At 44.4% G+C, this 12,065-nt stretch overlaps 1 protein-coding gene across 14 annotated transcripts in view; it reads right to left on the bottom strand.

The window, feature by feature from the left end:
• The window catches only part of NEDD4L (NEDD4 like E3 ubiquitin protein ligase), a 438,826-nt gene that overhangs the window by 37,577 nt on the left and 389,184 nt on the right, over nucleotides 1–12,065 (bottom strand). For 9 of the 14 annotated variants that reach the window (XM_088476471.1, XM_088476472.1, XM_088476460.1 and 6 more), the window contains 4 exons: nucleotides 7,784–7,838; nucleotides 7,636–7,692; nucleotides 5,350–5,408; nucleotides 2,893–2,958 (listed from right to left, as the gene is read on the bottom strand). In XM_088476471.1, the coding sequence (XP_088332597.1) occupies nucleotides 2,893–2,958; nucleotides 5,350–5,408; nucleotides 7,636–7,692; nucleotides 7,784–7,838 (237 nt within the window). The remainder of the gene's footprint in view (nucleotides 1–2,892; nucleotides 2,959–5,349; nucleotides 5,409–7,635; nucleotides 7,693–7,783; nucleotides 7,839–12,065) is intronic. The other 5 variants (XM_088476473.1, XM_088476474.1, XM_088476463.1 and 2 more) reach the window with 1 other exon arrangement.

Genomic DNA, 12,065 nt, shown 5'->3' with positions numbered 1-12,065 from the left:
ATTACAGGTAATGTAAAAGCAGCAGCAACTAGAATACAGTCACATACAATGCATGAATACGCATGATAACAGCAGCAATCTGAACTCTGATCAACTAGCCAGCCCCAGCGGGATGATGGTAGGATACAGAGCACACTATATGCCAAACCTGACGGAGATGGATATAGGAGGCAGACCAGCATCTGAGAACACCCCACAGTGCTGCCAAAACACTCAACTGCACATGTCTTAACCCTGAGGTGGTCACTTTATATCAGACACCGGCGTTCGAAACCGGAAATCTGCCGGGATTCACCTGGGGAAGCGCCTATCTCCCCTAGGCTGTGATTTTTAACCGCCTGGGACGCTGCACTACAAGGTGGCAGGACGCAACCTAGTGCGTTCTAGCTAGTCCTACCACCCATCCCCGGCAACAGACAATATGGTCCCGGTCGCCTAGTGAGGATCGTCCTGCACACACAGCCCCCCCTGATGCGTCTCAACACCAGATGTAAGGGACCGCTTAGCGCACTTACCTGCATCTCCGCTCCCCGGCCGCAGTCCAGGGCCACTACCCAGCCCTGCTGAAAACCCAGTGGCACAAGGCGGATGCTGGTGTTGTCGGCGGAGGTAGCAGGAGCCGCAGTGCAGGCGTCCTTTATGGCACCTAGCACCGCTAAACTCTGTAAAATAAAAAAAGCTTGAGACTGCCTGAGCAGTCCCACTGTTAAAACAGGTGCACTTGCCGCACACCAAACTAAACAACTGAATGCCTGTGGCTGGGGGCAGGGTATATAGGGAGGGGGACCAGTGCACGCTGGGAGCTCCGTTTTGTGCATAGGATGCTATCCAACTATATATCCCAAGGTAATTCATGTGGACCCTATGGAACCCGAAGAAGAAAGGTGTAGTGCTGCCCCCGGTGGGGTGGTTCAGACTTCAGACAAAATTGAGTGCACCCAAATACAAATCAACTGCACCCGAACTGAATGCCCTGCCGTTCTTTCCCGCCAAAGGAAAATAGCCAACAACCGACCAAATCCTAACGAAAGGGCGGGCAGGCAGGAGGGAGGGAAAATTATTCACAGAGATGCTTGTACCATATGACCACAAGCCTTAAATACTCTAACTTTTAACCCAACCCACTAACAACTAATTGGCTAAAATTCACCCATGTGACCTCACACAAACCACCCATAGCCTTGTGGATTAACCCACGACAGGCATAGTCTGCCTTCTGTTCTTCACTCCTGAGAGACGGCAGTATAATCATCATCACTGATTTGTAAGACGCCATAACCTCCATAACAGGACAAACATATAACGGGGTCATAAAGGACACAAAATAAAGACAGACATAGGGACCTATTTATCATTAAACACGTGCGCCGTATTCTCAAAAAACACACGTTTTTGGAGAATTCCTGCAAATATTTAGTATCCCCCAGATGTATTATGGAGGGACCGAAGTAGATATCGCCAATATCTGTTGCGGTTCCTCCATTTCCGACAGCTGCCGCAACCCCCATAGGTAAACATGGAAGTTGCTAGTAAGATTTCCCATTCATCTGTCTATTACATCGAGGAAAGTGACATTAGTTCAATTGTAATTAGTGACTGGAAACATACAGTGATTACCAGTTGGAGGAATAATTATGCTAATTCCTTTACATTATCATTTATCACAGCTCATTCATTAGCAGAAATAAAAGGGAAACCTTTTCATCTTGTTAATTAAAGAAAATGAATGGCAAAAGCTGAATAATATATCTGCGGCATAAACACTTGGTTGCCCATGTTTTCCAAGTTGTGTTATTACATCGGAATCGGTATGAGAAGGCCTGAAAGCTGAAGATTCCGAGTAGGCAGGGCCATAAGTAGGGTGGTGCGACCAGTGCCATGGCACAGGGCACTGCTGGGCAGGGGGCACTGTTTGGGCCTGTCAATTTTCCTGTCTATTATCATTCTCACTTGTAGCTTCCTCTTCTTTTATCCCCAGCATCTCCTGGGCTCCTCTATCTCTTCCCTGGCCCTTCCCCATGAGGCCATGGCCCTTTTTCAGGGGCACTATCTTATGTTCCTATTTGAAAAATAGGAAGGGGGGGGGTGTAATGGTCTTTCTGGCACAGGGCACCAAAAAGTCTAGTTAAGGCTCTATGACTAGGGCTGGTAAGTACCCTAACCCTCCCCTCTAAGTGGTGCCTAACCCTAACCTCCCCCCGGATGGTGCTTCACCCTAGCCCCCCTCCCCACTTCCCGCACCCTAAAACTAACCCTCCCAGGGGGGGTGCCTAACCCTAACCTCCCCCCCGGGGGATGCATAACCCTAACCCCCCCCTCCCTGTAGCCTAACCCTAACCCTCCCCTGGGTGGTGCCTAATCCTAACCACCCCCCTCTCCCCGGCTAAGCGAGTATACTTACCGCCGTCCGGACTTCCAACGGTCAGGACGCCAACGCTGATATCCTGACGTCCATCGGGCTATCAGCGTCGGCATTATGCCGGGTGGCGGCTTTATTTCCACTGCCGGCATCCCATCTGCTGGCATATCAACCATTACATCAAACCTATTGGGTTCCAGATAGCATATTTGCTGTCTTAGAAATGGTCTCATTGTTAATGATATTTGTATACTAGATGCAGGGGCGTCTTAAGAGAGGAGGGGGCCTGTGTGCATTCCCCGTCCATGGCCCCCTCCTCTCTCCCCGGCGGCCGGCAGCTGACTGACGCAACTGGCCGGCAACTGCAGCATCAGTAGACCCTGGGCACTAGGGAACGCATTCATAAACCTACGCGCAGCTCAAAATACAGTATAAATACGCGCCCATATACAGTACGCTCTGCTCATCAACTGTTTTATACATTGAAACAATAACGAGCAATATAGAATCCAAATAGGTTTTGAACTACTTACTGGTTTCTTCAATTTTTTTCGGAAATAGTCATATTTCTGCTTAAACTCTCTGGAGTAGGGAACGGCCTGTAAAACAGATTAACATTAACAATTAAGAAAATTATCTCTCTCTGTCTCTCTCAGCACAGCAGTGTACAAAGCATTGAACTTTACAGCATGTTATGAAAGTAGCTGACGAACTTTTCTGGCAGAGGCAGCAAAATAAAGATAATTTAATTCTTGTAAAAGCGATGTAGCAATAGGCATTATTATTAATATGTATTTTGTATCTGGACGATGATTTTTTGAAATTTATCTATGGCAGAGGTTCCCAATCACGGTCCTCAAGGCTCCCCAACAGTTCATGTTTTAGAGATATCCATGGTTGAGCACAGCTGCACAGGTGACTTAGTACCTCAGTCAATTTGATTTAATCACCTGTGCTCAACCATGGATATCTCTAAAACATGAGCTGTTGGGGAGCCTTGAGGACTGCATTTGGGAACCTCTGATCTATGGCCTACACTGAGTGGAGAGAGGCATGTACAGAGACAGTCATGTATAGGATCAGATGCAATTAGACGCAGAAGCCGCCGTAACGGGTCCTGGTGGCTTCCGTGCATTAAATGCCTATGGTGCGGATAAATACGCAAAGCACAAAAAATATATATATATTGGGTTGATGGTTTAAATTTCAATGCTAATTATGCTCCTAACAATATATTCCACACCTGATTACAACCCTAGACTTAAGGATATCAAAGCTACCAGCACAAATAATGGAGATCCTGCTGCAGTAGTGCAGAGTGGGATCAAAAGTAGAAGGATCTATGGCACATACTGCATGAAGTTATCATCGGCAATATGACGTGCGCTGTGGTAGCCGCCCAAATAACGTTTGTTTTTGTTTTTTTTACAGGCATTCGAGTAGCTGAACAAAATCAGGAAGAAGAGCAAAAGAGCGGGTGGAAAGTGCCTGCGGGTAACACTGGGCCTCCCAGCTGCCCTCGCTCTGTATGCGCCATCCTTACCCGAGCAGCTAAAAGCCTAAGAAAATAAACACTTTATCAGTTTCCCAGGAAACGCTGGACTGAAAGACCTGCAAGATCTTTACTTAATGAGATATTATTTTTGAGGGATGCTCTCTCTCTCTTCAGGGATATAAATGAAATCAGCATTGCCAGGCAATAATAGATTCAATAATAGGTAATAATTAGATTCATTATCAATGGATAGCTGCCATTAATGCAGCAACCTGGACATAATCTGATTTATACAAACATTTGTAGCAGTAGTGCATAACTTGTGTATTCTAGATTAGATTGAACACTATGGCCCTCATTCAGACCCACTCGGCTGTCCGCTCGCAAGTGGGTCGATGGTCTGCACTGCGCATGCGCACGACGGAGGGAGCTCCGTCGTGCGCATGCGCGAGACGCGACAAGTGAAGGACTTTCCTTCGCTCGTAGTGTCTCATCAAAGGGGGCGTGATGTCGATGTTGACTGACAGCACGCCCCCTTTGGTGGGCGTGCCTGCCAGACGGAGGCGTTCCCAAGAGAACGCCTACCGTCTGAAGCCGGCCCCACTGACATCACTAGTGATGTCAGTGGGAGTGATTTTGGCTCTGATAGAGCCAAAATCACTCCTGGCCTTGCGGTTGAAAAACTTAACCGCAGGCTTTTGCTCGCAGTGGCGATGGTCGCGATGGTCAAGACCATCGCGACCATCATCCTGCACACTCGTATATGCTGTGGGTGGTGACCCACAGCTATACGAGCGTCCAGGAGGACGCTCCATATTAATGGAGGTGGGCCATGATTCAGAGCGAGCGCTCTGGTCAGAGTGTCCGGCTCTGAATCAGGGGCTATATTAGGAGGATGGGAGGGAGACAGAGGACCACACGCATTGCCTAAGAGGGAGATGTATCAAGACTTCCAAACAGAGAAAATGTGGGCAGGTGGAGAAGTTTCCCATAGCAACCAATTAGCTACTAGCTGCCATTTTATAGATTGTACTTGGCGAATGCTAGCTATAAGCTGATTGGCTGCTATGGACAACTTCTCCACTTGTCCACATCCCCACTTCCTAGAAAGTTTGATGCATTTAACAGTATGTGACAAGGACAACCTTAGAAAAGACATGGGGGTCTATTTACTAAGCAGTGTTAGGAGACAGAGTGAAAAGTGATAAGAAAGTGATAAGGTGCCAGCCAATCAGCTCCCAACTGTCATTTTTTAAACACAGCCTGTGAGATAGCAGTTGGAAGCTGATTGGCTGGCACCTAATCACTTTTCACTCTGTCTCCTAACGCTGCTTAGTAAATAGACCCCATAATGTGCAAACATAAGGCCTCAATAGGATCTTCAGGAGTAAATGAGGCCTTATTTATTATTTTATATCATTTGTATATATTTGAAAGCGCATCCCCCCAAACCTGCTTCCACATGACATGCACAATCCGCTTCAATTATACTTACTGGCCCAGTGATGGCTGGATTCTGTAGTCGGGGGTCTTCCCACTGGGTTATTTTGGTGTCTGCAATTAAAGTGCACACACAGAAGTTGTGTTACAAAAGATTCTAGAACCTGGAACAATTGTGGCAAGTTTCCTGCGACACGTTCCCCATAAATCACAAAACTTTCCAATCCAATCAAACGTCAGGCAGCACAGTGTTATGTTCTGGCTGGTCTCTTTGTGTGGGAGCACTACACACTGTGTGTGGGAGAGTTACAGTGCGACGCATCCGTAAAGCACTGAGTAATCAGCAACGTTGCAGTCAATCAATTATCCTAATAAAGAACGATTCGACGGATGGGGTGGCAGATCCTTCACGTTAAGGAGCTTCGAAGAGGATAAAGTGACAGGACCAACAGCTACCCTATCATCTCTCATTAAATATTTTAGGGTTTCATCTGGATGAGGCATTTTTGCAGCTCCAGCCAAATGACATTTTCTCCGATATGGTCAGAATTAATTCCTAGAAAATGTGACAGGATGGAACAGCGCAATATGTCCTTTTAATCTTCTCAGAGAAACTAGCTTGAAAAAAGTCTATTTGTCAGCATCTGGCTACAATACAGATGTATCCATTTACACCATGGCTTCAGTCGCACCAAATAGCCCCTTTTGGCGTGCCAGGTACCAAGCGAGCTGGCCACGCCGAGCGTCTGTCTCAATCATAGTGTATATCTTATTTTAACAAATAAAACAACTGGGAGCGACAAAACTAAATTGCTAGATTGCACTGATCAATTGGATCTGCAGCATTTGTACATCTGTGCCTGACTGAGCCTGAATCTGTCAGAAGGGTTCCGATGCAAGCGGGCGCAGATATTTCTCACGCCAAGTTCTGTTGGGCCCCATCTAGTACACTGTGAGTGGGGTTTTGCTGCGTCTGTGATGCGACTAAGAAAAATATGGTACATGACGAGTGTCTCAGACATTCCGAGCGGTTCACGCTGTATGGCGTATAGGCGCTAAAGGGCATATTTACTTAAATGCAGGTTTTTAGAAGTGGAGATGTTGTCCATAGCAACCAATCAGATTGTAGCTATTATCTTCTAGAAGGTGCTAGATATATGCTAAATAGAATCTGATTTTTTGCTATGGGAAACATCTCCACTTCTAAAAACCCGCACCGTAGAAAATATACCCCTCAGTGTATGAGGACACATCTGTACATATAGTGTATTATAAAGCACATAACATTTAGCTATGAGAAGTGTACAGCTGCATAAAATGTAAACATAAAATGATTCCACTGTGCTGTACCCATCTGTGTGGAGTTTGTATGTTCTCATTGTGTTTGAATGGGCTCCCCCCCGCATGCCAAAGACATGCAAGTTGGTTGATTGGCCTATGTGCATATCTTTATGGATGGAATATAAATGATAAGCCCCACAGATGTGACGGGAACGTTTACGCACTCTCTGTAATTTGCTGCGTAATATGTTGGCACTATTTAAATAACCGGTTCGAAACAGAATTCATTCTTTGGCTACCCCTTGCAATAAACCATTCTATAGGCTGAATCCGTTTATTCCTCATCGTAAAGTGAGGAAACCGTTTGCTGCACTGCGAAGCTTTGTACTTCAATGTCACCACACTCAAAGGGGAAGAGGGCATTTTCAAAATGGCAGCTCCCATTGTGTCTAAAACTAAACGTGTTAGGAAACACGGGTTATTATACACAAACGGCGTTACTTTGGTGAATAAAGATACAACTTGGAGGTGTATTATTGTGCAGAGAGAGAAAAACATGCCATAACCAGAAAATAAAGTCGGGACATCAGTTTTACCACTTTGGCCTCACTGTAGGGTGCAATTTGGTTTATTTTACATGCAATTCACTGGAGTACAATCCAGGACACGGGAAAAATGTGCAAATAACGTGCAGCAACTTACCGAAGCCCACCAGACATTTAGCTAGTGACAGTCAAACCTCTGACAGGTGGCTGTACGTTGCATCACAATTTGTGCAGTTTCCTGGGCACCATTTTAATAAAGTCCCTAAATAGATGCAATGGCCATTGTGATAACAACTCATCGCTCGACTCATTTTCTTATTCCTATGGTGTGCGTCAAAACAAATCATTAATGCAAGTCGCCTTGCATTAAACACACCGTATGAGATCAATGTAACCTGTAGTATAACAAAAACACCAACGTTGTTAATTTTTCACAAGTTCAAATTGGCAAATTCGGGGGAGGGGAGGTCAACGGCAAGCACTGTTTTTTTTTTTTTCTGCAAGATGTACAGTACCGTAGGTGGGCACTAATTGTCTGTTCGCACTGTCTCCACACATCAACACTTGACTTCCTGAATAAAGAGTGAGATCACATCGCTTTCATAATCCTGAAACCAACAGCCGTCACCTGGGAAGGAGCAGATCAGCCTGGGGATTACTTACTGTGATCGATGTAGAATGTCCGGCCGTCTAAATGTATTCGTTCCTCCCAACCGGGCTGCAAAACAGGATGCATCACATTATATACAAGACCAGAAATGTTATGGTTAAAAAAAAAAAAATATGCATTATAAAAACATGATAATAACATCGGATATCCCTAAAGTGTATAAAATGTCCCCCACAACTGAGGCAGCTTGTTGTCCACTGCTATCACACCTACGGTAGACTTTCTCCAAGTTATTCTTGTTTTGGGGCAAGAGCCACAGACTCCTTCATTCTACGGTGGAAGCCGTCATTCCTTAGGATACGGGGATCTTTCTCCTCTCTTCCCCCCAAATCTCTAAGTATTCCATTAAACTGGCTTTGCATTCATTAGCAACAGTGAAATCAGGAATTGCATCTCAGTGGCTAAAAACTGCATCTAGTACGTTGCCTGCTTGAAAGATGTCGCACACAATTCCGAGTGCGGATAGAAAAGGCGATTTTTAGCACACTGCCCATGTGTCAGTGGCTGCAGATACATCTTAAGGTACTTACGGGTGATTCTGCAGCTGGATGGGCATTACTGGGTGGCAATGGGATGTTCGCAGGTAAAATTCTTATTTTAATGTAAAAATATTGGGACTTGTTTCAGAACCCATCGGACACGCAACCCTAATGACTAAACAGGAAATAGGAAGTTTCAATTAGCTTAATTGGCCCAATTGGGGTGTAAAAAAAGGGGCATCAAATTACCCCAAAAGCAACTTTTTAATGCACCCCAAATTTTGTATTTTTAAGTATTTAAAGAAAAAAAATTGCTTTTAAAAAAAAAATATTTAAAAATTGCGCTTAAATTACCCAATCAACTTTTTTTTTTCAACTTTAAAAAAAAATAATAATAATTTTATTTGTTTGCATGTAAATGAAAGAAGTTTTTTAATCATCTTTTTACTTTCAAATTTTTTTTTTTCCCAAATCTGCCTTTGGCAGAATTTTAAAAGCACAAAATATTTTTTCTTTGGGACAGTAACAAACTAACAGTCTATACTATTTCCCAATATTTATTTTAATCTAGGCTACAAAATGTTCCCCAAATGTAAAAATAAAAAAAATTCCTGCAGGTTTTTGTGGGAAGAATTACTGCAATCAATTTTTTTCATTGGGACAGTGTGGAAATCAGGAGCTGACATACCTGAGGTAATGGAAAATTGGTTAAGATAGCCATGGTCATTTTTGCTGCAAAAATCTTGCAGCCAGTTGAATATACCTGCATGTGTCAAATTTTGGGAGCATAGGAGAAGAGTAATCAGGAAACATGACAACACACAATATGGAGGAGAGCCTTTTAAAGAGTGGAGGAATGGAGAATTTGCTAATTGCAATCAATCAGCTTCTACCTATCATTTTATAGAATGTTCTTGATAACTGCTAGCAAGAAGCTGGTTAGTTGCTTTGGGCAACATCTCTACCCTTTAGAAGGCTCGACGTCTCACAATGAAATTTCATAACGTAGACCCATGGGAGTAATATGCAACTGGAACAAAAAATATTAAACCTACTAACACAGGAGGCTATGGGTTTCAGGTCCTTTGTATAATAGAAGCCTCTGGCATTTAAATCTATAATCATTATTTCCTGAAGGACTGAATGCAAATATTGAATTTAATAATCTATAAAATTAGCCCTTATGATCTCTCCTCTTAATAGTAGGAATTTGTGATGTACAATGTTTATCTTGTCTGTTGCAGAAATTCTCATAATTGATTGCTTGATGATAAAATTAAAAACTTCTATTTTGAAAAAAATCTATATTATTGGCTTAAGTAAAAGCTTTTATAGATAAATAGGACTTGAGGTCCCTGTGTCTAAAATCTATATCTGTCTAATTAGCAAGACAACAGTCAATTATGTTCAATTCATTTAATAAGGGCTAGAGTTTTTGTAAACTAAGATGTTTTTGTCGTGAAAAATTGATTTACTCGTTTGCTTGCGACAATATAACTACATGTACATCAATATTGCTAAACTTTTTTTTTTTTTAATCGCAATCAGGATTACAGTGATAAAGTGGAAAAATGTGATTGTTCCATTAACCCTGTAACTATAAATATACTACATTTTTGTGGCCAAATAAACCTTTATTTAATATATTAGTTACATAAACTTTTTCTTCCAAAATCAGAATTTAGATGCACAATTTTGATACGTTGACTAACAGATACAAAATAATGATTTTCATTATATCCATTCTTTGAGCATGAATATTAAAACACTTGTTGGTACCCTGTACTGTAAAAATCCATAATTTTTAATTTTCCCCAACACGTGTTCCGGTCAGAACATCGACAAAGACTTTAGGTTGAAATGTAAAATACTGACATCCACAAATCTCAACATGGTCGAAGAGTCAACATGTTCATAATGTTGACATTTTATATGCCGACACCAAAATTTTGACAGTACATTTTTAAGTTTATGGTTTAATTAAAAAAAAAAAAAAAAAAATAGATATTCGATTGTTGACATGTAAAATGGCATTATGAACATATTGCCATTTTAACCATGTCGACATATAAGAATGTTGACATTTTCCTGCTAGCTCTGTGGTGCTATCCTTTACTATATTTTCTTAACTTGGATTTAGGGTGTTGGATGACCCCCTAGGAGAGCTGCTGGACACGATTTAGCTGCATAGAGGTGGGAACCCTAATATCTTTTCCTATTTTCCTGCTGATCTAACTTCCATTTAGATTGTCAACATTCAGAACCTATCGACATTTTGGTGTCAACATTCTGAATGTTGTCTTTTCATAACCCAAAAGCCAGATGAGCGTATTATACTTTTTTATATATTTTAAAGGTATTGAATAAGTGATAACGGGATGTAGTTGGGATCCTGGCGGTAACAATACCGGCGCCGAAATCCAGACAGCAGTCGGAATCCTGGTAAGCATTAGGGTAAGGTTTAGGCTACGGGGTGAGGGGGGAGGGTTTAAGGTTAGGCTGCGGTAGTGGAGGGTTAAAGTTAAGCTGTGGGAGGGGAGGGGGGTTAGGGTTAGGCTGCAGGGAAAGGTGGGTTAGGGGATAGTGTTAAGACACTTAATTGGGTCGGGATTCTGACTGTCGGGATGGCGCTGTCTGTATTCTAACCGCCGGCATCCTGACTGCCAGGAACCTGTACACAACCCATCTTAACTCCCCTGTAGTATAGACAGGATTAACGGGGGGAGACAGGGGCGATCGTCCCTGGGTCCCCATACCGGAAGGGCCCCCACACCTCAAGGGGTTAAAGTGAACTGGAGGAGACGGAACCAGTTCCGCCTCCTCCGGCCAACCTAACCCTGGAGCCGCAGGGAGGCACCATTTGCCAGACGCCCACTGATTGTAACTAGCGGGCGCCCAGCTCACTCGCCGCAGCCGGAGCCTGGACTGGAGGGCTCCGGCTCACGCAGTGCACTATGGGAGAGACGTCGACGTCTCTCCCATGGTGCAGAGCAGCAGCCGAGCGGCGTGGACGGCAGCGGGAGCGGGGCGTAAGGTGAGTAATAGCTTTAGTGCAAGCGGCTATTGTACTGCTGGCATTACTCGGGGGGGGGGGAGCATTACTACTGGGACTGGGGGAATTACTCGGGGGGGAGCATTACTACTGGGGGCATTACTCAGGGGAGGAGCATTACTACTGGGGGCATTACTCAGGGGGAGGAGCATTAGTACTGGGTGCATTACTCGGGGAGGAGCATTACTACTGGGAGCATTACTCGGGGGGGGAGCATTACTACTGGGAGCATTACTCGGGGGGGGAGCATTACTACTGGGGGCATTACTCGGGGGGGAGCATTACTACTGGGGGCATTACTCAGGGGAGGAGCATTACTACTGGGGGCATTACTCGGGGGGGCATTACTCAGGGGAGGAGCATTACTACTGGGAGCATTACTCGGGGGGGAGCATTACTACTGGGAGCATTACTCGGGGGGGGAGCATTACTACTGGGGGCATTACTCGGGGGGGAGCATTACTTCTGGGGGCATTGCTCGGGAGGGGAGCATTACTACTGGGGGCATTACTTGGGGGGGGAGCATTACTACTGGGGGCATTACTCAGGGGGGGAGCATTACTACTGGGGCATTACTCGGGGGGGAGCATTACTACTGGGGCATTGCTCGGGGGGGAGCATTACTACTGGGGGTATTACTCGGGGGGAGCATTACTACTGGGGGCATTACTCGGGGGGGGAGCATTACTACTGGGGCATTACTAGGGGGGGGAGCATTACTACTGGGGCATTGCTCGGGGGGGG

The sequence above is a fragment of the Taudactylus pleione genome, unplaced genomic scaffold (assembly GCF_031769625.1).
Source record: "Taudactylus pleione unplaced genomic scaffold, aTauple2 ptg000189l, whole genome shotgun sequence".
Classification (NCBI taxonomy): Eukaryota; Metazoa; Chordata; class Amphibia; order Anura; family Myobatrachidae; genus Taudactylus; species Taudactylus pleione.
The sequence above is the reverse complement of the archived record's forward strand: the minus strand, read 5'-3'. Positions and strand labels throughout refer to the sequence as shown.